At 36.9% G+C, this 26,442-nt stretch overlaps 1 protein-coding gene across 5 annotated transcripts; it reads right to left on the bottom strand.

Moving 5' to 3' along the window:
- Positions 1-1,269: 1,269 nt before the first annotated feature.
- LOC125254743 lies at positions 1,270-25,618 on the bottom strand. 5 transcript variants are annotated; one of them, XR_007181725.1, is made up of 11 exons: positions 25,255-25,618; positions 22,253-22,405; positions 17,490-17,638; positions 14,132-14,272; positions 11,656-11,774; positions 11,214-11,279; positions 8,304-8,451; positions 4,056-4,162; positions 3,459-3,574; positions 2,112-3,089; positions 1,270-1,426 (listed from the first exon to the last, which is right to left on the bottom strand). XR_007181725.1 is itself a non-coding variant. In XM_048169524.1 (10 exons), exons 1-10 carry the CDS (start codon positions 25,429-25,431, stop codon positions 3,164-3,166), a joined length of 1,191 nt encoding a protein of 396 aa, XP_048025481.1. In that variant the 5' UTR covers positions 25,432-25,618; the 3' UTR covers positions 2,947-3,163. The 5 variants fall into 5 exon arrangements, 1 of the variants encoding a protein (XP_048025481.1); XR_007181726.1 differs by lacking the exon at positions 14,132-14,272; XR_007181727.1 differs by lacking the exon at positions 22,253-22,405.
- Between the last annotated feature and the right edge of the window lie 824 nt (positions 25,619-26,442).

The raw sequence follows: 26,442 nt of genomic DNA, 5'->3' as shown, positions 1-26,442 counted from the left end.
CAGACACACAGAGAAACGCATAAATAAATGCTAACTCTGTCTTTCACATTTTTCTGTAAAATATAAACATTTCATGTATTAAACTGTTATGAAAAACACAAACGAGGACTCACATTCCGTCAGCAAACATGTGAAGAGAGAAGGAAACGGAAGAAGCACTTGAAGGGTTAGTTCACCCAAAAATGAAAATAATGTCATTTATTACTCACCCTCATGCACACCCGTAAAACCTTCGTTGATCTTCGGAACGCAAATTAAGATATTTCTGTTGAAATCCGATGGCTCAGTGAGGCCTGCATAGCCAGCAATGACATTTCCTCTCTCAAGATCCATTAATGTACTAAAAATCAGTTCATGTAAATACAGTTGTTCAATATTAATATTATCAACGAGACATCAACGAGAATATTTTTGGTGCGACAAAAAAACAAAACAAAATAACGACTTATTTAGTGATGGCCGATTTCAAAACACTGCTTCAGGAAGCTTTGGAGCATTATGAATCTTTTGTGTCGAATCATGATTCGGATCGCGTGTCAAACCGCCAACGGCTGAAATCACGTGACTTTAGCGCTCCGAACCACTGATTCATAACGCTCCGAAGCTTTCTGAAGCATTGTTTTGAAATCGGCCATCACTAAATAAGTCGTTATTTAGTTTTTTTGGCGCACCAAAAATATTCTTGTCGTTTTATAATATTAATATTGAACCATTGAACTCAAATGACCTTATTTAAATATGTTTTTAGTACCTTTAGGATCTTGAGAGAGGAAATGGCCCAATGCAGGCCTCACTGAGCCATCGGATTTTAACAAAAATATCTTAATTTGTCTTCCAAAGTTGAACGAAGGTCTTATGGGTGTGGAACAGCATGAGGGTGAGTAATAAATAATAAATTTTTGAAATAACAAATATCCATGTTATTTCAAGCTCCCAAAAGAGTGACATAAAATAAGATCTGATCCAGAACCTCTGCTGCTGCACCCAGTGGCATATACATACATGCAAAATCAATTGGTAGTTATTAACAGAATAATGAGGACACAAACCTTTACATTCAGTCGCATTCGGTCCCATTTATTTGCATACACATACCTACACCGTTTTAGTCCAAAAGTGTGCACATTTGTAAAAATACACATTTACCTCAGATTGCATTATGGTTTCATAATTACCGAGGTCATAAAATATAGTTTGCTAGGGGGGTTTGGGGGCATGCTCCCCCGAGAAAATTTAGATTTATCTGGTGTACATATGTGCATTTTTAAGATGTTTTAAGGCCAACAAATTGGATAACAATAGCTTTAAAACCATGTCAACAAATACATGCATTCACAGTTTTGAGGCAGCTTTAATCGCATGTGTGGTAATTTCATGACTTAACTTACAACAGAGCAATGACGGTCATTGCTCATATTCTTTTGGGCTTTATTTAAAGGTCCCGTTTTTCGTGTTTTTTTTGAAGCTTTGATTGTGTTTATAGTGTGCAATATAACATGTGTTCATGTTTCGCGTGTAAAAAAACACAGTATTTTCCACATAATTTACTTATCTGTATACCGCTGTTTCCACTGTCATAAAAACGGGCTGATGACTTCCTTGTTCTATGAAGTCCCTCCTTCAGAAATACGTAACGAGTTCTGATTGTGCCAGCGGTTCCTGTGTTGTGATTCGACAGCAGCTTAGCGAACCTTGCCCGGAAAGGTCACGCCTCTTACCATAACGTGGAGATGCACGCGCTCAGTGTTACTGTAAACATGTCTTTAATTTTACCCTATCAATCTGAGCTGGAATCAGACCCGGTGATTGGACTGCGGGATGAAAATAACAGCGTTTCGACGACATGGTGACAAACACACTCTACAAACGCAACTCTTGTGTATTCCTGTGGGCGGAGGTTAGTCAAAAAACTGTTTTAGTGACGTCATTAAAGAAGGAAGTAGAGGGATGTAGTCCAAACTGGCCGTTCGATGTAGGCGACTTCTGTTAAATAAAATATCTCGCTTGGCATTGAACTTTGAGCTTTAAAATTTTACAGATTTTACTTATACTCTAACAACAACATTACACACTAACTAAAGTTTGAAACATGGGATCACGAAGAACGTGACCTTTATTTAAGCTATAATAAAGTAATTATGCAGCGCGCGCCGGCACATTTGCGCATGCAATACTTGAGTGCGCGCCGCGAGCACAGAATAACGGCTGATTGGACCTGTTCATTTTTCTGAATTTTACTGACATAGTCTGACAATATCTCATCTGACCGCAGTTCACTGTTGTTCAACTGAAGCTCCCTCGTCGTCACTTGTAACCTATCTTTTCCAGTTTTCAATGATTCAACTTATTCGTTCAAAAAGCTGATTCATTCAGTAAACAGTGCCATTTGTTGCTCAGGGACGCAATACAATGCTCTGGATTTGATCTGAACTATATTCGTTGGCGAAATTGTGCAGAAACAGGCAATGATGTCTAAAATGTAAACATGAATAAAATTTATATAACATTTGTTATGCTGATATCTGGAGAAAAACGGCACTCTTCATGTGATATTTATTAACACAGTGAAAGCGTGCACTCTAAATGCGCACCGACACTAGTCTAATCTACAAGACAACATCACATACAGGGATGTCAGATCGATGTGCATCGTTAAAACAACAATTATGATAAAATCGTAGACTAAATATATCGCACACCCCTACCCTACCCTCTTCACAGTATAAATAGCATTTGAAATTCAGGTCTGTAGACATTACTATTTAGACTCTTGGTGGCAGTAAAACAGCTACTCTGGTGGCGTCAGTCAATCTATCTTTTTTGGTGGCATTTTATTTTCTTTCACTTCATGAACTTGTGAATTTACATTATGCATTTAAATTAATAGTACCCGATGCAAAATTATACTGGGGTGGCCACAGGGGTGGCCAGAGTTTATGCAGGGGTGGCCACCCCTTGGGGGCGCCCCTGGCTGCACCACTGACAAATAAGTGCTTCATAAACCGCGAGTCTGTTATGTGGTCACATTTGGTGCGCGGCTGTTGTCGAACACAATTCAGACCACATGGAAGAGGATGATTTCTAAAAAACTACGGCGACAAATATGGTGAAACATTCTTGTGTGAACCAGTAACATCCTTTCAATATCCTTCAGACAGATGAACTACTTTGTTTTTCCCTTTAGAAATGATAAAATAACACAATTATTACAGATATTCATACTTGAATTCTTTTACATTTTTATGACATTTTAAGCAAAAACAGTGTCCCCAAAAATGATTTGAAGTCTTGTGACTAGAAAATTGTTGCAAAAATAAGAAGTTAGTTCTGAGAAAAGCTCTAGCATCATTTGTTTACACATTTATACAGACATTTTTAGTGTCCAAATCCTTTTTAGGGTCACTGTACGCTAAATTTGGAAGTAACGTTTTTCAACATCACAAAATCTTATACCGTACCTTTGTCTTTCTTCTCTTTTTCCCAGATTTAAGTTCCTTTGCACTTTTCAAAATGGCACTGAATGTTTCTGTGGACATGCGTGTTGAAACTTGGATTTTGATTGGAGATAGTTTAGCTGTCAAGGAGATGGAAAAATTATTTAGAATCTCATTTCTCCACTACCAGCACATATCCAGACTTTTATCTGTGCTTCTGTGTTTAAAACGTTCAGTTTTTTAAATGTTTTAAAAACTTTTTTCTCTTTGTTATATGAACGTTGAGGGATCAAGTGATGAGAAAAAGGATAAAATAATTAGTATTTTCTTTTTAAAAATGGCATCTCCAGAACTCACTAATTTAATACGAGTTAAACTATTGGTATCTGTAATTAGACAATTATCACTTTAATTATGGCTGAAAATCAACTTGTTCAGGTCATGTTTTTCACTGGCCCTTGGTCACCCCACATTTTCTAAATGCCGTGTATTTGAGTACTCCTTCTATACGAGTTAAGTCGGACATTACATTTCATGTATGGACCTCAAAACTTAAAATCTTTGCATGAGGTCACCTCTGCCCTCTTAAGAGTCATATTTCCATAACATTAAAGTTCACACCTGCTTGTCTCTCTCTCAGGGCCTCTAAAAGCACTTTCCCACCATCCTCTCCGATGTGATTCTCACCAAGGTCCAGTTCGGTCAGGTGACTGGAGGACCGTACTAGACTGAAAGACATTTATAGACACATGTACAGTAGAACGAGACAGCACATATGATGAGTTTGATGGGTTAGGATCAACTGTTCAGACAGATGGTAAAAGTATTTACTCACTGTGGCCAAACTTAAGTCTACCATCTAACAAATCAATTATTACAAACATGTTGAGAAACAGTAACAGCTGTAAACGATTTCAATTGAAAATGCTGACAGAGGGTATTTTAATCAGTGTTAATTAAGAATATTCAGTGAGTGAGTTGCCAAAGAAATCAGTTTCTGGTTCACTTATGTTAGCCAATGTTGTTTTGTGCCAAAAAAAAATCTTGATCATTTTTCCACCCTTTCTCTGGTTCTTCCTGTTTGACAGAAAGCGAAGTAGCAGCGTAACTACAACAGCAGCCTCCTATTGTGCTTTTCCGCTGTGCAACCAAACTGCTGTTCTGTGCAGAAAAAAAATGGGTTATTGACTATTTCCTAAATGATATGATAATGGCCATAAATAATAAAATTTACATGAGAAAGGGAACTATGTTTACAACTAACTCACCAAAGTGTAGCTATAAACTACTTCAATCATCTGGATTCAGTCAGATTTACTGCATTGAATCTGTTGTTTGTGTGCCTGTCACAACATGTGGAATTTGTATCAAGTTCAACAGGCATATTTCTTTTCAAACAAAAGGTGTGTATTTTGTTACTTCATCAAAATTTTGCACTTTACATATCTATTTGGTCTATTTGGACTGTATTTTCTGAGTTCTGCATGTGATGTGCAAAACTTTACTTGCAATTTTGGTTCTGCTGCGCAGCTGTTAGTGCCGTAATCTGTTCATGTGGATGTTAAAATAAATAAGACCTGCATACATTTTGCAGATGCTTGTGTAAAACAGAAATGGAGTGTGTTTTGCTGCTCAGATGGCAATGCCAAAAGTCTGTTCATTGACCTTAGGGGAAAAAATTAATAACCAGTAATGCATGATTTGCCCTGTTTAAGACTACTGTGAAAATGTTCAGTTCACTAAAACACTCATGTTTATTGAACTTTATTTTTAATGGCTACTATGATCATACTTATCATTAAACATATTACACGCATCAATATCTGTCTATCTGTCTGAGACTATGAGATCAGCAATCTGACAGAAGATGAAATATCACATATGGATAAAATATCACCTTGAGAACAACTGAAAGCAGTAGTTAAATGTCTTACACTCTAGGTCAACCAGTACTGAATCTGACCTTTGTGCATAAAAGACGATGTGAAGGTTGCAGGCTGAGGAGAAGGACAGCTCTATCTGGGTGGTATAAAGCTAAATCTTATAGTACGTGCTTGGGGAACACTTGTGAAAAAGAAGTGTCCTTAACTTGTTGAGTGTGCGTGCACTTGTAATGTACTTCAAATCTTAAAAGTACATTTTTTAAACACCGTACTTGCAGATAATATAATATGAATTAAATTAAAGGCCACTTAAAAAGGATTAGTTCACTTTTGAAAATTGAAATGAAAATTTCCTGATAATTTACTCACCCCCATGTCATCCAAGAAGTTTGTCTTTCTTTCTTTAGTCAAAAAGAAATTTTGGTTTTTGAGGAAAACATTCCAGGATTTTTCTCCATATAGTGGACTTCAGTGGTTACCAACGGGTTAAAGGTCTAAATTGCAGAGACCTTTCCAACGTGATTATGTAATGGGTGGCCCATCGCAGAGCAGTGCAAGACAGGTATTTGTGGTTAAAAAGTATATAATTTTTTAACTTTTTTAGAAAATGACCGATCTTTTGGCTAGATAAGACCCTTATTCCTCGGCTGGGATAATGTAGACTAGAGTGTTTTGAAGCTGCACTGAAACCGCAATTTGGACCTTCAACCCATTAGTAGCCCTTGAAGTCCACTATATGGAGAAAAATCCTGGAATGTTTTCCTTAAAAACCTTCATTTCTTTTCAGCTGAAGAAAGAAAGACATGAACATCTTATAGTGGACTTCAATGGACCCCAAACGGTTGAAGGTCAAAATGTCCGTTTTAATGCAGCTTCAAAGGGCTTTAAACGATATCAGACGAGGAATAAGGGTCTTATCTAGCGAAACGATAATTTTTTTTCGAAAAAAATACAACTGTATATGCTTTATAAACACAAATGATCATGGAACTGGCGCCGCAGTAGAATAGGGAAAGCGTAGGACATACAGCGTAAGCTTTTTTAAGAATACGGAAAGCGGAAGCACTTGTAAGGCGATAATTTGTGTTTATAAAGCATATACAGTTGTATTTTTTTCGAAAAAAATCGACCGATCATTTCGCTAGATAAGACCCTTATTCCTCATCTGGTATCGTTTAAAGCCCTTTGAAGCTGCACTGAAACTGTAATTTTGACCTTCATCCGTTTGGAAGCCATTGAAGTCCATTATAAGGAGAATAATTCTGGAATGTTTTCATCAAAAACCTTCATTTCTTTTCGACTGAAGAAAGAAAGACATGAACATCTTGGATGACATGGGGGTAAGTAATTTATCAGGAAAATTTTATTTGAAAGTGGACTAATCCTTTAAGTATACTTTTAAAAAATTCACTTATAATACTTATAATACAATACAAATTATCACTTATAATACAATACAAATTCACTTATAATATATTATAATATGATTATATATTGTAAAAAATATTTTAAATGTACTAAAATTGCAACTTCATCGCAAATGTGTACAATTACAAATACATTTTAATACATGTCATACAAGTTTAAATAGAATTATATTACATTTTAGTTGACCATAAATGCTTGTTGTCTACACTTTAACCATATTTCAAAGACAATAGAAGTAATTATGAAATTACATATAAAGATGCAAATAACATGCAATGAAGAGTCCGAAAACATTACATTATATACAGTATATTCTTTCGTTTCTAGGGAAGAAGAATGCAGAACAGAAAAAGAAGGGACAAATTGGATTTAGCTAATATGCTTATCAGCAGAGCACATCAAATTCCTTAACTGTAAAATAGAGAGGATGGGTAGAAGGTCTTAGCCAAATCCAGACGTGACATTAACAACGTTCGGATTGTGAATATACAGCTATAAAAGTCTGTCTCATATGACCATTAAATTCTGAATGGGGCTAACTGTTGACAAAGAGACTTAACAGAGAGCTTGACCTCCATTTGGTCCTCAATTGTACCCTGATGCTGCCATGCTGGTGCTTGTAATGAATTGAGTGTCTAACTGTTTAATTGCAGTCAGCAATTTTTTTTTTCTGTAATAGCATTTATAAAATGTCAGCAAAAAAAAAAAAAATTCTCATGGTTCCTTCAGCTAATCAGCGTTTATTGGAAATCATTTTACTGTGGTTTCAGAGTGATTATTTGCAAGGTATTTACAGCTCAGGTGATTGGCTAAAAAAACAATTAAGTGCCCGATAACAAAGATGGCAGCATGCAGGTCACGTACTTTCCCGGGCATTCAAGTCCTAAAGCAAATGTCATCGAGATGAATGGGAATGCTAATTAATAGTACTGGCTTTTAGACCGAGGGCATGTGGTTGAAGAGACGCGGCCAATTCACGCTGCAAAAAGTGATTTTCTTACTCTCTATTTTTCTCTTGTTTTCCAGTACAAATGTCTAAACATTCTTAAATTCATTCTCAAACATTGGCAGATACTTTTTTATTTCATTTTTATAGCATAAACTCATTTAAAGGGTTAGTTCACCCAAAAAAATCTCATAATTTACTCACCCTCAAGCCATCCTAGGTACATATGACTTTCTTCTTTCAGCCAAACACAATCAGAGTTATATTAAAAAAATATCCTGACTCTTCCAAGCTTCATAATGAGAGTGAGTGGTACCATTTTTTTTTTTTTGAAGCCCAAAAATGTGCATCCATCCATCCATTATAAAAGTAATCCATACAGCTCCAGATGAACAAGATGAAAATACTGAGTAAGAAAATCACATTTTGCATTGCAGTAGCTTTATCTGGCGCAAGTTAGCATTGCTTACACCAGTGTTAAGCCTGTCAAAGCATTTTAAACATATCTTTTATGGTCAAAAATACATCATCTGTGCTGACAACTCCAGTAGCCAAGAAAAGAACGATGACATTTTGAACAGTCACTGTGTGTACACAGTCATGTATACTCACATGCAAAGGAGCTCCAAGAATCGAGTTAGTTCCTCCTTTTCTGAGTGATCAATGGAGTTATCAAACATGTGCAGCTTCTTTAGCCATGGGCCCCCTGCAGCGCCTGGACTGCTCTTTGCTTTTTCTCTTTTCTTCTTCGTCTTCTTTCCTAACCACAACAACATGTCATTCACAGCTGAGACTAATCTGGCACCCATCAAAAAGACATGACTCACTACCTCCTCCCATTCATCAAAAGATGGGATTCATTTTTTTTGATAACAGTGCATAAACAAGAAAAGAGTGTGAGAGTGTGGAGTGTGAGACCAGCTTCACTCACCACAAACCACAAATTCAGTTATGGCCTTCCCATGACAATATGATCGATTTATGTGTGTGAAAACATTCATTATATGTCATTTATAAGTGTCCGTGCACGTTTGATTATGTGTGTGAAGCTCACTTAGAAATGGAGCTTCTAGTCCCATGTGTTTTTTGTTCATTTTTAAAGTAGTTTAATTTGAAAAGCTTGCATCTGATCTTTCAAAAAATCCTATGTAATCCATGTTAATGGCATTTTAATTGGCAGCGTTCTTAAGAACTTCCGCAATAATATAAGCCAGCTGGAAAACTTCCATTGAAATGTCACTGTCCTTAATGTCCTGGGGTAGCTTTAACAGCATCAACAGTGTAATACTTAGTTTAAATAGTCAGGCCTAGCATTAATTTAGTTATTCAAACAGAAGACAGTATAAAAAGACAAAATTCAATTTGACCATCATTTTTCACACTTTCGTGTAAAAAAACAAAAAAAAAACCCCTGCATCAACACACTGTAAATGAAGGATTTATTGTACACTTTAGTTAGAATCATCGAACAAAATGGGAGTTTTCACAAGTGTGCCGAAATTAATGAGCTTGCGCTGCACTGACTGACAGCTTCACTCTGTGATTATAAAGGAAGGGAAAGCTTTCTGTGTAATTCGTTAACAAGAAAAGTTAATGTTTTTTCATGATATTTTTAAATGAAAGTGTTTTCTATCAAATGTTGTATTTCCTACATCTTGAAACGTTCGGTTTTACAAATGGAGACAGTCTCAGAAGGGTGAACAAATAATGTTTTTGGCATAAAAAATAACATTTGAAGTGCTGAAAAAATGTCCAATTACAGACACCACGTTTCTTATACAAACGTTATTGCAATCAATAAAACTGGTTTATTGGCAAATTAGGCAAGTGTGGTAACTGCATTAAAAAAATAAATACAACAATTAAAAAGTCAACCATTGATGTGTCGATGTACAACAAGTACAGAATGACAGCTAACAGTTCAGAGAAAATGCCCAAGCTGGCTTATCGAAAACTAGCAAGTAACCATGCATATGTTCAAATGGGAGAACCCACCAAAGAGGACTGCACCAAATTTTAAGTGTATTGATAGAATTAATAATATTCTAACTTCCACAACACATTTAACCAATACAAATGTAACAGTAATGATTGTCACAGCTAGTCTGATTTGATTTCTGTTTGGAGAAGTTTGTTTCATTCCTTTGTTCCCGTATTCTCAGTTTGTTTAGTTCCTGCTTCCTTGGTTGTCATGATTTCTATAGCTGTGTTCGAAATCACCCCCTATACCCTCATTCACTTTTCCACACTTCGTTACTCCACTAATATAGTCCACTTGAAGGAGTGAATGAAAGAGAGTTAGCGAATTCTGACAGTGCTGCCGCTTTTGCATAGTTTCTGTTTCTGTTTAAATAATCGTTTGAAACTTAGCAAACTGGCAGCTCCAGTAGTAATGAAAAGATTTATCTTGAACTCTGTCATGGAAACTAGCATGTATAAACCTTACTTAAACCATTTAATAATCAATAAAAAAGGAATTTATACCTGTATGATATTATGCTGCAGGACCAGCGGTTTGGAAAACAGATGGATTCAGCTGCGGGCGCCATCTACTTCATTTGGCACGACCCTCACAGTCCATCATGGGTATTCTCTAGCCGTTGAGTGTACATCAGTTGTACACTCGTTATTGCAGTGCATTATGGGATTGAATGAGTGCACTCGATAACGTCCACTGTTGTTTCGGACACCACTACATATGGCTGTCCCCGCACATAGTGACCTATTATTAAAGGGTATGGGGGCGATTTCAGACACAGCCTATGTGTGTTCTAATTTGTTCCCTTGTTTACTTAATATGTTCCACACTCGATCAGTTAGTTAACATCCTATGTATCCTTACTCTCTCAACCGATATATTTATACAATTCTCTGTAGTTTCTTCGGTTGACTGACGGTTATTGTCTATCCATTTATGCAAAGCTGGTGTTTTTTTTGTTTCGTTTTTTACAAATCTTCTTGAATTATCTTTCATGTGAAGAAAGCTACAATTAGATCCTCAACTCCTATTCTCTTTTGTTTTCATGTTAATTATATCAAGTGTCATGAGACACAAATGAGAAAGAAATGGCCCCAGTCCCTCAGAAAGAGCCACGAATCTTCATGTACTATTACTCTGTAAATAAGTTGCTTTGATTAAAAGAGTTTGGTGTATATCTGTCTAGGACTATGTACAAGCATGTATCAAATACAGTTCTGTTTGACACTGATATTTCCTGTTTCTCCTGTTGTGTTGCCAAGGTGCTGTAATAGTAGTCCTAAGCAAGAATATTTGTTCAGGTGGTTTTAATGGAGGTTTTGTGATGTTTAACACAAGGGAAAGCAATATTCCATAGGAGCTCATAGTGATAACTCTGTGAATATGTGGACACTGTTTAGTTCAATTTTTATTTTATTTTAAGGCTATATGAATATGTTTGTTTGGATTTAGTTAATCTAATATATATGTTTCAGGCTTGGTATGAGGCTCCTGATATGGTCTTCTGAGAGGAAGAAAACAACAGTTCAGAAAATTAGCAGTACCTTTGTTCTTTGCTTTCTTTTGCCTGGAAGACGTATTGCTCATTTGGGAGATCAACTCTGTCTCATCTGAAAGGGGGAAACATGTGAATGACATCACTTTGCACAAACTGAGGTTACTTTACACCTTTTAATGTCAACTGGTAAGTCATGAAAAAAGAATGATGAGGTGATTATTCTCATAATTTAGTTTCTTGACACATTCCATTGCATAACATTACACACTGCATGTATTCCGCTCATACAGAACCTTATAGTAATCTGAGGTTTGGAAAAACATAAAAACTTAATGGAGAAGCCTTATCTTGACCTTTTAAGACCAATTCACATGTCACTTCTCAGACATTCCACCCCTGACAAAATGTCTGTTGCCGTTGGTCGGCATCTGTTGTCTGTACTACTGATAGAATGAATTAGGTGAAAGTTGATAGACTCACATACACACCTGTGATGGATGTGGCCCTGTTTTGGATCTCTGCCATTTTTTGGCTGTTTTCAGCCACAGGTCTCAGCAGCTCACTGGCACCCCCACATTGCAGCTCATTGCCATTGATGTACAGCTCCCTAAAGATGAGGATCAACCAATGAATGCATTTAGGGCTGACAAAGTAAGCCTACTGATGAAACTGACTGATCAATTAAATAAATTTCTCACAGTCAATGCATTTACCTGATTTGACATGAAACTATAGATTCTGTTATGTTCATTTTTAATGATATATGTCAGAAGTCTTGGCTCAATACACACAGACAAAAGATGATGAAAGACCCATCATAATAACTAGTTTATATTTTTATTTTCTTAAGATATTTATAATTTGACACCATAAAACATATATTTCCTTTCATTACAGACTGTAAGAGTCACTAGAGGAAATACCTGCGTTCACATTTTAAAAAGAAACAAATTAAAGAGTTAGCTGTGATGCATGATGTTTCTTGAGTTATAAAAGCCCTCAAACATGTCAACTCGATCTCTTCTTCATTCTCGGTTGATGAAATCAATTAGTGATGATACTCTATGCAGTTTTCATCTGAAAAGAGCTTTGGTTTAACCCTTGTACAATGCTTTTTTTCCATCTGGATCCTGCAGTTTTACGAGCATTTTCCCCGAGAAAGCGCTATTTTATGAACGTTTCTTCTTCTGAACATGCTGATTTGTAAGCAGCTTGTTCTCCAAAAGGTGCACCTTGGCCATGTGGTTTGAGATGACTTCCAAATTTCTGGCTGACTGCAAATATCAACTTTGTGAACACACATATTCCGTATCCCTTTCATTTTCTCCTCACTGGGACTGCTCTTAGGTGAGTATTGAAGCTCAATGTGGATACAGATGGTCCACATGCCTTAGTGTGATGGATAGCATGGACATAATCAGTGTCTTTTCTGCCTTAGTATTGAACACCTAAAGTTGGATATATTTGCACAAGCTGTGCAATTTGGGACTCCAATCAAGTAATGTTATGTTTTATATAGCCCTTTATACAATAGATTGCTTCAAAGCAAGCAGCTTTTCAGTATTAAACATAAAAAATCCAGCGTTAGCGTCAGTTCTGGCAGGTCACATCAGTCAAGCTCGCATCAGCTGACTCCCAGGTGACTTACGTCTACCTATAGGAATACAATGCCTATCATAGCATTCATAAATAAGCTCCTCAGTATCATCAGCAGTTATTGCATTTCTCAGGAGCTAATTACCCTCCTCCATCCCCAGCTCCTCCTCTCTTCAGTCAGGATTGGCCTTATGATTCCCCTGAATCAGACTAATTCTTGAAATATGTGTACATGTTAAATTATTGACATTAATTATATCTGCATATGTTGGTTCTGTTCTGTTTACCCTAGGGATGTTATTGCTGCTCTGCATGGATGCGCAGGGAGTTCTTGCCCAGAACAGAACCATACCGCCAATACAAACTCTATGCAATGATCAATCATATTTGACGTCAGTGTCTCTTTCAATTATAATTGCAACTTCAATTTCTACTATAAAACAGCTCTCCAGTGTGTTCATTTTTTACTGACCTCGATGGGCTGAACAAAAGAAATGAACTGGAGAAGATTTCCACGTCAAAGAAAGTCGAGCCTCAGCAATGTTAGTGATAGGTGTTAACCAGTTGGAGTGAACTTTTCCAGAAAGTTTTCTTTGGCAAGCTGTTTTGAAAACTGATTTTGTTCGAAATTCACACCAGTTTGTTCTTTGATTGCTATAGTGGGGCCTTTAGAGTCTCTAGTGCAATCCAGGCACCAAGTTTGGTTAGGCCAATCTCCCTTGCCTGAGGTCTTGAGATGGCACCTGCTAGTTTCAGGTTGAATCTTTGAACCAGTGTTACAAGAGACCCTAAACCAATGCATTTCAGTCTCAGAGACTCATTCCCACAACAGTGCTTCATGCCAGCATTTGAGTTCTCACTCATGGCCCTTTCCCAATCTCATTCTTCTCTCTCTTCTCCAGTCATATCCTGTCTCTCTCTTAGCATTCCTATTGCAGAAAGGCCAAACATATAACTTTAAAAAGATATGGACTACATGCAATGCTACATCAAATTATTTAAACTTTTAGAGGTTGTGAAGGTGGCATGGTAGGAGAGAGATGTGGTAGGTATGTGCGGATGATCTCAGATACAGTCTAGGGTGAGCTATGCATGAATTTCTGTCAGAGTAGAGGAAAGTGTGTGGATGATCTATTGGATTGTCAAAATAACCTTTCTTTGGTCCCACAGCAAGGGCCCCTGTAACTCTGAAAACCACACTGGCCCAGTAGGATGTCATCAGCAGTAAGCAGTCATCAGCTGAAACTCACATTTATAAAATAATATGTGATGAAATATTTCAGCAGAAGCTGATGGATCCCAGGAGTCACAGCAGAGAGTCATAGGTTAATGGGAAACATAAGCATCAGTGGTCATAACAGTCCGTACCTCACAGAACTGTTGGTGAGAAGTGAAGCAAGCAGAGTTCCACTCCATGAACCCAAACCACAATAACATAAACTCAAGGAACATATTTGACTGGTCCCCAAACCTCCACTCAGCAAACCTTTCAATCCTTCCTGTCCCACACTGAGAGAGAGACAGACAGAGAGAGATGAGAGGTCATTATTAAACCTTTAAAAACACATTGAAAATGACTAAAAATATACAGTATATAAATAGGAAAAAAATGCATGCTGAAACTATTGAACCAAAAGGCTAAAACATTTTCAAAAGTACTGTAGCTCAAACAGTAGAATAGCATTGTAAGGTGCCAATTACACAGAACTTGTTTTCATGTTTAAAAACGTGGGACACAGAGTGGTGGAATGGGGAAAAAACACAAGGTCCAGAGACACGTTTTTTAAGAAGTTCTTTTAACTTCTTAGAATGGCATGTCATGTGCAAGAAGCTGCAAAAGTTGCAAGACACAAGCATAATGGTCAAACACGTCCGTCTAGCACATTTATCTAGAAAACCAAGTAGTGCATTTGAATGCAAAAACAGGTTCTGTGTGAAAGGCTCATAACAAGGTCATGGGTTTCATTTCCAGGATTATGGCGATCAATCAAAAAAGTATGAGATTGGATCAAGATACTGCAAAACAATTTTAAAGGTTAAACATTGTTGCAATCACCAGCCATTGTGTAAAAAGCACTGTTGGTATAGTAAATGATATCATTTTCTCTAGATATCTTGGCACACACTTGCAATGTAGAGTTTAACACAGGGATTGGCAACTTCAGTTCTGGAGGGCCACTGTCCAGCAGATTTTAGTTCCATCCCAAAACAAACACACCTGCCTGTAATTTTTAAGTAATACTGAAGACATAGGGTGCTTCTCAAATAGAAGGCTGCATCCTAGTGAGGCTGCGTACTTCCTAGTCCAGTCCTTCAGAGGCTTGTATGCTAGAGTCCTCAGCATTAAACACTAGAATTAGACAGTCTAGTATGTGCGCATGGCTACATCGTCATAAATGTTTCTGCTCTCTGTGGTCACGGCACAGAAAATACTATTAAAAATATCATTTGAAAAATACTTTATATTAAAAAGCTTTATATTTACTGTTTAGCATTATGTGATTGATTTACAACAAAAAAAAAAAACAATGCCTTCATCTCCAAAATTTTTTGTCTTACATTACATAGTGAAACTGTACGACCTCAGTTCCGATTCATTTTCCGATAATTCTTTTTGTGAACTGAAATGTGTGCAAAGGATTGTAAGTGACTGGAGGACACAAAGGATACACTTGATGCATCCAAAATAAGCCAAATGAAGTACGTGAAATGAAGGCTGCCTTCAAAGGATCCTTCAAATTGAGATGGCTTTCGATGGAGCATGATGAGATATGCGACCTTAGGGCTGGCTCACATAGAACGCGTTTTTGCTTTGAAAAACCCGAGACACAGGCCGTGGAATGGGAAAAAAAGCAAGGTCTGATTTTAAGTTGTGCGGCACATTTTTAGAACGGTGTGTCATGCGCAAGACACCGCAAAAGACGCGAGCGCAACGGTCAAACACGTCTATCTAGTGCATGTTTACAGACATAGACAAAATTGCTTGTAACCTTAATAAATATGATCAAAGATGACTGTAAAAATAAATCTGCATTGTTTATCCTTTTGATCTTTAATTTATAAAATTAGCAAAAATCTAACCTTTCATTGAAGGAAAAGAATTGAAAGTGGTGGGAAAAATCACATTGTGAAATAAATGTTTTTCTCCAAAACACGCTGGCCACAATTATTGGCACCCCTAGAATTTTTTATGAGTAAAATATCTCTGATGTATATTCCCATTCATATTTACATTTTTTTAGCACACCAGGGTGATCATGAACATGAAATTGTTCAGCCATGACTTCCTGTTCAACAGGAGTATAAACATGAGAAAACACAAAAGCCAAATTCCCTTAATCATTCCTCACAATGAGTAAAACCAAAGAATATAGTTCTGATGTACAGCAAAAGATTGTTGAGCTTCACAAAATAGAAAGTGGCTGTAAGAAAATAGCTAAAGAAAAAGAAAAAACCCATTTCCACTATCAGAGAAATAATTAAGAAGTTCCAATCAACTAAAGATGTTACAAATCTGCCTGGAAGAGGACGTGTGTCTAAATCATCCTAATGTGCGGTGAGGAGGAGAGTTTAGGTGGCCAAAGACTCTCCAAGGATCACAGCTGGAGAATTGAAGAGATTAGTTGAGTCTTGAGTCTCAGAAAGCCTAAAAAAATTATCAAACAGCACCTACATCCCCACAAGTTGTTCAGGAGGGTTACAAGAAAAATCCTCTGCTCTCATCCAGAAACAATCTCCAGCATATTCAGTTGTCAGACAAGACTGGAACTTCAAACGGGACTGGCTTCTATGGTCAGATGACTAAAAATAACTAAAAAAAAGAGCTTTTTGGCAGCAAACCCACCAGATGGGTTTGGTGCACACATGGATAAAAAGTACCCCATGCCCACGGTTAAATATACTGCTGGATCTTTAATGTTGTGGGCCTATAATTCTGCTGGAGGTCCTGGACATCTTGTTCAGATTCATGGTATCATGGATTCTATCAAATACCAACAGAAAACCTGACCGTTTCTGCTAGATCTTCCATCAGGACAATGATTCAAAACAAACATCAAAACCAACACAAAAATGTGTCACTGAGCGCAAAATGAAGCTTCTGCCATTGCCATCCCAGTCCCCTGAACTGAACCCTAAAGAAAATGAGTGGAGTGAACTGAAGAGAAGAAGCACCAACATGGAACGTGAAGGATCTGTAGAGATTCTGCATGAAGGAATGGTCTCTGATCTCTTGTCAGGTGTTCTCCAAACTCATCAGGCATTATAGGTCAGAGCTGTTATCTTGGCAAAAGGAAGTTGCAAAAAGTATTGAATAAAAGGGTGCCAATAATTGTGGCCAATGTGTTTTGGAGAAAAACATTTATTTAATAATGTGATTTTCCCCCACTTTCAATTCTTTTCCTTCAATGAAAGGTTAGATTTTTGCTAATTTTATTAATTAAAGATCAAAAGGATAAACAATGCAGATTTATTTTTAAAGTCATCTTTGATCATATTTATCAAGAGTACCAACAATTCTGTCCATGTCTGTATATAAAAATAATGGAAAAGTAGCACAGTGGAATGGAAAAACATGTTCTGTGTGAACGGCCGCTATAAACTCTGTAGGACACTGGCCCTCCAGGATCGAAGTCGCCCATCTCTTATGTACACTGTGATTGACAAACTGGAATGACAAATGGCATCTGAGGACATTCACACAATATACAATCAGATGTCCTCTCACCATGTGTAGTCCAGGCAGAGTGTGGTGAGGTAGCTGATGCCTGCAGCCTTGCCCAATCTTTCCAGAGACCATTCAGTCAGTTTGCAATCAAGCAGCTCCAGCGATCTGAAGGGATAAACTGTCCTCCCCCTTTGCTCCAAAAGAAGACACTGTCAGAACAAACAGCTAGGTTGGTGAAATGCATAATTTTTTTGTAAATTTTACAATTACTATTATGTTGAACACTGTCAACTGGATTTACATTACAACAATGTCCTGACAAACACCCATAACAATTTAGCAATGTGATGGTGAGTTTTGCACGGGCAGACAACACTCACTTTTTCTTCAGAAAATATACAAATTTGGTTCATTTAATCAGTGCTACTTTGTTTTTTATAATTTTCATATTTCTTTTAATATACAACTGATTATTATACAACAGAAAGACCACATAATAGCCACACAATTCCCACCAGAGTCCAAGAGATTAAAGGCTGGTTTGTGCACTCGCAGGCACTGCTAAGTCACTCAAACTGGCATACTGAAATAAATAGCTTAGTATCACAAAGATCAAAGCTGCGGTTCTTGACATAGCGGCTGTGTGTAATCTCTTTCTAACTGTGAGAAAAAGAGTAATTCCATAAAGATATCAATTTTAGCCTATTATAGAAAGCTCCCCTTAGTGATGATCTACAGCAGAAAAAAAAATCTCCCAGAATCTCATCAACATCTTAAAAATGAGGACCTCTTATAGAACTCTCAAGCACTTATTGTTATAACCGTCTGACCGGCACATATAAATCTGTGTATGTGCCAAATTTATATGTTGGGGTTGTCCTAACAGCATTTAAGTGCAGAACTTCAATTGCATGCTTATCCACCATATTGTTTTCCTTACATTCATTGTCTGCAGGTCTGAAAAAATATGGCAGTGATTTTCACAGCATCAAAGCTGGAAGTAAATCTCACCGTTTAATTGGACAGATTTTTCCGATTTATATGAGCTGAAGTGTGAACATGTTGCCCCTTGAAGGGAATGAAAATGGGTGTGGAACACGGGATAATAAAAATATGTCAGTAGCCATAACATGAACACATGAACAATCTAAACTTTAAGTTTCAAGTTGGACATTGACGAGTTGTCCAGCCCCCTGATTTACATTATATGCTAGGCTATTTTCAGGCCCAAAACAGGGATGAAAAATTGTATGACAATGCATGCTGACTTTAAACTAAGTGTTTGTTGATTGGACTACATACTGTGTATATCAGTTTTGAATGAAAAAAAAAAATAGTTTATGATGTGCTGTAATTTCTCAGGTTTCTCTCAGGTTCCTACAGAAGTTACAAGTTTTATATTGCTGGAAAAATAATGAAAAGTTTTGGCAGCAGATGAATAAATCCCCTGATTTTAATTAGGCTTTCATGGATTTGACAGTCCGCCACAGCCTCAGAGGTATTGCGGTTCTTGCCATGGCCTCTCAAACTAGAAAAGCACCACCACAGTGATAATAATACCTGTTTTCTAAATACAAAAAAAAACAGATGTGTCTCTGTGGCAAAAGAACAGTTTACAATGTCAGTTGTTTCTGGTTTAAGCAAAATTTCAATCAAACATAAGAATTTGGTCATTACTTCGAAATGAAAATTAGCCCAAGCATTACTCACCCTCAAGCCATCCTAGATGTATATGACTTTCTTCTTTCTGATGAACATAATCACAGAAATATTAATAAATATCCTGACGCATCTGAGCTTTATAATGGCAGTGATCAGAATCAATGAGTATGAGCTGAAGAAAGTGCTTCCATCCACATCCATCCATCATAAATATGTGCTCCACACGGCTCCGTGGGGTTAAGCCTCTGGAGTCTGAGGCTGATTTGGGGCCTGGAGAAGTTTTGACATGCCCTGACATTTGTGCTTTTTCAGTTGTTCATAAACATATTAATGACAAAGGTGTCATTACACTGTATTCAGCAAAAACTAGGCTACCATAATATGTGAGGAACATGTATGCACATGTTTGTGTTTTTGAAGGAATAACGTTTATGCATGGTTATTGAAAAAACAAAAAAATTAAGTCACTGAAATAAGGCCAAAAATATATATTAAATCTGTGTTTACAAGACTTCTGGGTATTGGGGGTTGTAGGCTAGAGTTTTTGCTTCAAAATTATGTAAAAATTATAATGCCTACTTGTTCATATAAAACAATATATTGATTTAGTTTTTGTAAGACACTTTTTGTCAAGAAACACAGTATGCGTGGAGGCTTGAATCATCATGAATAATGGCTCATTTACACCTGAGAAGACAAAAGAATCGCATAAAGAACCTCTAATGGTGCTGCATAATAATGAGGCCTTTCAGTCAGGTAGGCTGTGAAAAAAACCTCTGTAATCATGTCTCAGCTCAATTTAAAATAATGGTATTCTATTATATTCTTTAAAATATAATGTATTTCTGTGATGCAAAGAGTCTGAATATAGGTTTTTAGTTTAAAAGCATTCACATTTGGAGAAATATTGATGGATTCTCATATGTTTATGTCAATTTTCTATACAGAGGAGTTATATTTATTCTATATTCATTGTTATCACTATAAGCGCTGGTGTTTTCAATTCATACTTGCAGCCGGAGGGCGCTCTGTACACCTTTAGTCCACAAATTATTCTAAAGAAGAAGAGGACATTTCAGGAATGGTGTTTTCAATTCATACTTGCAGCCGGAGGGTGCTCTCTGTGCACATTTAGTCCACAAATTATTCTAAAGAAGAAGAGGACACATCAGGAAGTAACGGCATGTCTTCTAGAGGTCGCTAACATACAGGCTTTTACATACAGATAAACACTTTTCAAGACAATAAATACACGATTGAGACGATGAATGCATGTATTGCCTCTGAATTTGCCTCTGAATAGCGCTCGCTCCGTGGTTGTGGCCGCATTAGCGGATAATGAGCTGAATCACGGATTTCTGACATGGCTCTCTTTTCATACAGATTACATAAACACAGAATTTTTGTTTTCGATATGACTTACATGATTTAAAACCTAACATTTCAACGTGTCTTTAGACATAAGTCTATTTTTTTGTGATTAGTATTCACTAAGTTATAGTTCATTTTCTGAGAACTATCAGATTAAACTTTGTTCAGAGGGAGAGGACAGATCATACATCATTTTAGTTTTCTTTATTTTGCAAAAAGCACAAAATTTTGTTTTTACTCTGAGTGTATACAAATAAAAGAAGATATTCTATAGTTTCAATTGATATATTACTTATGTCTCTATGACAAAAAATGACGGAGTATTTTAAGTCTGTTTTGCTGCAATGTGAAAAAAACGCGCTGGCGCGTTTTCAGACCTCAGGGAGTTAATAAAGGCTTTCTGAAGTGAAGCAATGCGTTTGTGTAAAAAAAATATCCATATTTAAACAAGTTATGCAGTAAAATATGTAGCTTCCACTAGACCGCCTTCCATATTAAAGTTAAGAGTTTTTTTTACACTTTAAGAGTTTACACTTTAAGCGTACGTTGAATATGGAAGGTGGCTCGTGCGGAAGCAAGATATTTTACTTCATAACTTGTTAAATATGGATATTATTTTTACACAAACACATCGCTTCACTTCAGAAGGACTTTATTAACCCCCCGGAGCTGTGTGGAGCACAAATTTAGGATGGATGCATGTGGATGGAAGCACTTTCTTCAGCTCATACTCATTGATCCCTATCAATACCATTATAAAGCTCGGATGTGTCAGGATATTTATTAATATTTCTGTGATTATATTCATCAGAAAGAAGAAAGTCATATTCACCTAGGATGGCTTGAGGGTGAGTAAAGCTTGGGTTAATTTTCATTTCAAAAAGAACTAATCCTTTAACCCTTATCTTGTTGTGTGGAACACAAAAGGAGACATTTTAAATAAAATACAAATAATACACCGATTTCTCTTTGTCATGCAGTTGTAAAGAGGACTGCAGCTTTCAAGTATGGTTGTCAAAAGTACCAAATTTGGTACCAAAAGGTACTAAAATTTTAAAAATGTGACGACACCTGCATGTGTGAACACAATGGCCAATCAGAGGTGTTTTAGAATCCGCTCAACAGCTCTCAATATGCTAGAGGGAAATGCTCTTATCGTCACATTTTAAAAATTTTAATATCAACTTGGTACTGAAGTGGGTAATTTTAACAACCCTGCTTTCAAGCTTGAAAAGGGATGCCATAGCACCACAAAAGTATCATGAAAGTAATCCATAAGACATATTTAATTCTGTTTCATTGCGAAGGTTTAATTTTTCACTTCGATAATGATGTGAAATGATTGTGGAAATGCACCAACAAAAAGAATGTGATTGATGGAAAGGGAGAGAGAGAAAGCAGGTGCATTTAACATTTAAAGCCAAAATGTTTTGCAACAAAAATGCCTAGATGACAGAAAACATTCAGAGTTCTGGAACCTGAAATTGTTGTGTTATTCAAAACTCTTTCCAGAGCTAAACTGATCTGGTGTTAAGATAAAATGTTAACAGTTATGGCTCATTACCATTTACTGCTGCAAAAAAAGGACACATATCGTACTGTGAGTGATGTGACTGAACAAACATTTTTTTGTTTGCACAGGAAGGTTTGGTTTGATTTGCAGCAGGCTTGGCTGCCCTGGAGGACTCTTTCTCTCTTTTGTGTGCTAGAACAATCATTTTGAGACTAAATGGTTTCCTAACTGCCAATCACAAAACTAGAATCTATAGTAAAGTGGGATCAGTGCTCACCAGCTCAACTACATCTTTTTGCTTGAGAGACAGACTCCAGATGTGGAATTCTTGGGCATGTGTGTAACGCTCATCTCGTATAGCCATTAACAGAGGCTGAAGGCTGGGCAGAATAGTGTCTGAGGGCCCGCAATCTGGAAATGACAGTGTTATCTACACGGAAGGGAGAGGAACAGACAGAAACAGTGAGTGCGAAGGAGATGCGTGCAGTACACATTTTAACAAAACATTAATTTAAAAAGAAGTCACTGATTAACAGGTGAGTATCATTAAATCTGTGTCCGGGTCACATTTCACCCCATAAACAGCAGAAAAAAAAGAAAGAAATATTTCACGGAGCCCCTAAAGAGACATGGTAATGAAAAAAATATGATATAGGAGGAAAAAATGTCAATGCCTTTGCATTCGATTGTAAAATTTTGTGTTCCCCCAAGAAACTTTCCATTTGTGTTCTTTGTGAGCGAACAAAAGTTTCTTGGGAGAACGCAAAAGTCTTGCGAGGGACTTTTTCCGTAAGTTATAGGGAAGGCGTAGGATGTAGCGTAAGCTTTTTGAACTGCAAGAGTTTTACACTTTCTTCGTACGTTGAATACGGAAGGCGTTCTGGCAGAAGCTAGATATTTTACTTGATAACTTCTTAAATATGGATTTTTTTTTACACAAACGCATTGCTTCACTTCAGAAGGCCTTTATTAAACCCCCAGATCCATGTGGAGTACACGTTTATGATGGACGGATGTGGATGGAAGCACTTTCTTCAGCTCATACTCGTGACCCCTGTTCACTACCATTATAAAGCTTGGATGCGTCAGGATATTTATTAATATTTCTCTGATTGTGTTTATCAGAAGGAAAAAAAGTCATATACACCTAGGATGGCTTGAGGGTGAGTAAAGCTTGGGCTAATTTTCATTTGAAAGTGAACTAATCCTTTAAATATATTACAGAAAAATGATAACTAACATTTTACTCTCTAAGTTTATGGAAATTGGAAAAGAATGCTCCTTTTATAACAATATTGAGAAGATGTTGTGTCATTTGTTTTCTTTAAACATTTAAAGATAACATTAAAGGATTAGTTCACTTCTGAATGAAAATTTCCTGATAATTTACTCATGTTTTAATGTCATCCAAGATGTTCATGTCTTTCTTTCTTCAGTCGAAAAGAAATTAGGGTTTTGATGAAAACATTCCAGGATTATTCTCCTTATAGTGGACTTCAATGGCCTCCAAACAGTTGAAGGTCAAAATTAGTTTTAGTGCAGCTTCAAAGGGCTTAAACCTAGAGGTCTGCGCGGGACACTCTGTGTTCACCCGCCATCCTTATATAGTGATTTTCTTCCTGACCCGACGGGTCTCGCTAAAGATCGTTTCCAGAATCTCGCGTTTAAACTTCCCCTAAAGAAAGAGAGTGATTGAGGATAACAAATATAAAATGTTGCATATAAGATTTATTATTTGTCTATAATGCTGTCAACACCATCCACGCAAGAACAGAATGATGCTGACTGACGACCATTTCAGACCATATTTCCTCCAAAATCCGATCACAAATGTTGAATGTTCTCTGAAGATGCACTCGCACAGACCTCTAATGCAAAGAACATATCTTGCCAGGTTTCTCAGGACAGGGAACTGGTGACTGTGTGAACGCCACCACAGTTTTGTTCACTTCAAGTTTAAGCACGGATGCACGGATGTCAATGCATCTCGGGAGCGACCGGGTTACTGTCAGACCGCCCGCTCCCGCCTAATGCACTCTATAGTTACCGACCGCAATCCGCCTTTCATGCAAAACTTAATCCCGCGCAGCAAGACATCTTATCGGGTCCTGCGGTTCCCGCGGGAAAGCCGCGGGAATGCAGACCTCTACTTTAAACGATACCAGACGAGGAATAAGGGTCTTATCTAGCGGAATGATCAGTCATTTTCTTTAAAAAAATACAAATGTATACGCTTTATAAACACAAATGATCGCCTTGCAAGTGCTTCCACCATTCCACTTTCCGTATTCTTCAAAAAGCTTGCGCTGTATGTCCTACGCCTTCCCTATTCTTCTTACAGAAAAAACTGAACTGGCGCCGCGTTTGTTCCGTAAGTAGAATGGGGAATGCGTAGGACATACAGCGTAAGCTTTTTGAAGAATACGGAAAGCGTAAGCACTTGAAAGGCGATCATTTGTGTTTATAAAGCATATACCTTTGTATTTTTTTAGAAAATGACCGATCGTTTCACTAGATAAGACCCTTATTCCTCGTCTGGTATCGTTTAAAGCCCTTTGAAGCCGCACTGAAACTGTAATTTTGACCTTCAACCGTGGAGTCCATTTAAATCCACTATAAGGAGAATAATACTGGAATGTTTTCATCAAAAACCTTAATTTCTTTTCGACTGAAGAAAGAAAGACATGAACATCTTGGATGACATAGGGGTGAGTAAATTATCAGGAAAATTTTATTTGAAAGTGAACTAATCCTTTAAATATGAATTATTTGTTGTTATAAGCATGAAGACAAAAGTATGGACAATTTTGTAAATAGGCCTATTTCGGAATGCCAAATTCTTCATTTACAAATACCGAATGTCCAAAATTCTTCCAATGTTTCTGTAACAAACTTTTAATTAAGTCATTTAAGGCTGTGAAAATTTTAAAATGTACATCTGGTAAAGTACTATGAATCTGTAAAGTTTTTAATCCAATTTTTGAAGTTACAGACTTTGGTGCCTGTTTTGTTATGTTGTTATGTTCTTTAACATTCCTCAAAATAGCCTATCTTTTGTGTTGTGTTTCGCAGTAGAAAGAAAAAAAAGTCATGACAAATTAAAGTAGCCTAAATGATGCCAGCATTTTCATTTTAATAAGACTGCCTTTCAGTGATGTTACTGAATTGATCTTCCTAAAGCAATATAACTTAATAGTTTACAAATTACACTGTTTTGGGGCGTAGATAGGCCTACCAGTTTCCAGCCCAGTTTAATAACCGTTTCACTCTGTAAAATACCTTTTTGAGATGTTCCTGTTTGTCGATTTGGTGAAGGATGTCCTGTTTGAGCACTGCACTGGGACAGCTGTCAATCTGCATGCAGTGATGCTCATATCTTCTCCAGAGCGCGCGGAGCTGCAGCACCACAGCATCATCGACGGCGATCGACGCTTCACCACGCGGCGCCTTTCGCATTATGATAGGCTACTAATCACTTGTCAGAAATGAATTTATTAAAAGCAGTTAATGTTAAAGTTTTTCCAACGAATTAAACGCATTCAAACATGTTTATCGACAGGTAATCAACTTTGTTTTGGAACGTGTCAGCGTTCTCAGCGTGTCTGTTGCCGTAACAACAGCAAAGCAATACAACACTACTAGATCCTCCCGCGGCGCGCCAAATACCGCTGACAGTCACGCTGTACTGAGTGTGTGTGATGTGTGTCACATTCATGATAAGTTATTACATGTTAAAGGGATTGGTCACCCAAAAATGAAAACTCTGTCATCATTTACCCTCATAGTTGCTCTGGGATGACTTGTTCTGTGAAACTTGAGAGGAGATATTAAGCAGAATGTTAGGGGCTGACAGCCTCCACATCCATTATATGAAAAAATGAATTCAGTGAGAGTGAATGGTGACTGAGACTGCCATTACTGTAACATCTGTTTTTACATTTGAATCTGATATTGGTAAAAGGACATGTGTGTAATAACATGAGGGTGAATAAATAATTAATTTTCATTGTTGGATGAACTAATCCCTCGAATATGTTATTTTGTAACAAAACCTGGTGATAAATTATAGGGTGTCACCACCATGTTGTATAACACAGATAAAAAAAGAAAAATTGGCCAGATAGAATGTTGCATAACTTTTAGTGAGTTAGTTGCACACAATCAAATGGTGTCCATGGTTACCAAGCAATATAAAACTCAACCAAATGCACTGTTTATTAATTACATGTTATTATGTAACATGTAATTACTTAGTATTATTACATGTTATTACTTATTAATTACTTAGTGCAATTAATGCAACTTTTTTTTCTCATTGTAAACAAAGTTTTCTACTAATTTATAGTTCTCCTCTACAATGGAAAACTAGATTATTAGAAAGATCCAATGCAACATCTTTTTGAAATCTTTTTGAAACCTGTTTTTGCCAAATTCAGAATAAAAAAAACATGTAATGTCCCTGTTGAT

The sequence above is a fragment of the Megalobrama amblycephala genome, linkage group LG19, assembly GCF_018812025.1.
Source record: "Megalobrama amblycephala isolate DHTTF-2021 linkage group LG19, ASM1881202v1, whole genome shotgun sequence".
NCBI classification, from domain to species: Eukaryota; Metazoa; Chordata; class Actinopteri; order Cypriniformes; family Xenocyprididae; genus Megalobrama; species Megalobrama amblycephala.
This window is presented reverse-complemented; position numbering and strand designations above follow the sequence as displayed.

Excerpts from the sequence above, each read along its gene's own strand:
- LOC125254743 (XM_048169524.1), bottom strand. The coding sequence starts at position 25,431 with ATGCGAAAGGCGCCGCGTGGTGAAGCGTCGATCGCCGTCGATGATGCT. Across the intron at positions 8,452-11,213 it reads AAAGAAAGCAAAGAACAAAG|GAAAGAAGACGAAGAAGAAA; the intron begins GTACTGCTAATT and ends TGTTGTGGTTAG. Across the intron at positions 3,575-4,055 it reads CCTGAGAGAGAGACAAGCAG|CTAAACTATCTCCAATCAAA; the intron begins GTGTGAACTTTA and ends TCTCCTTGACAG.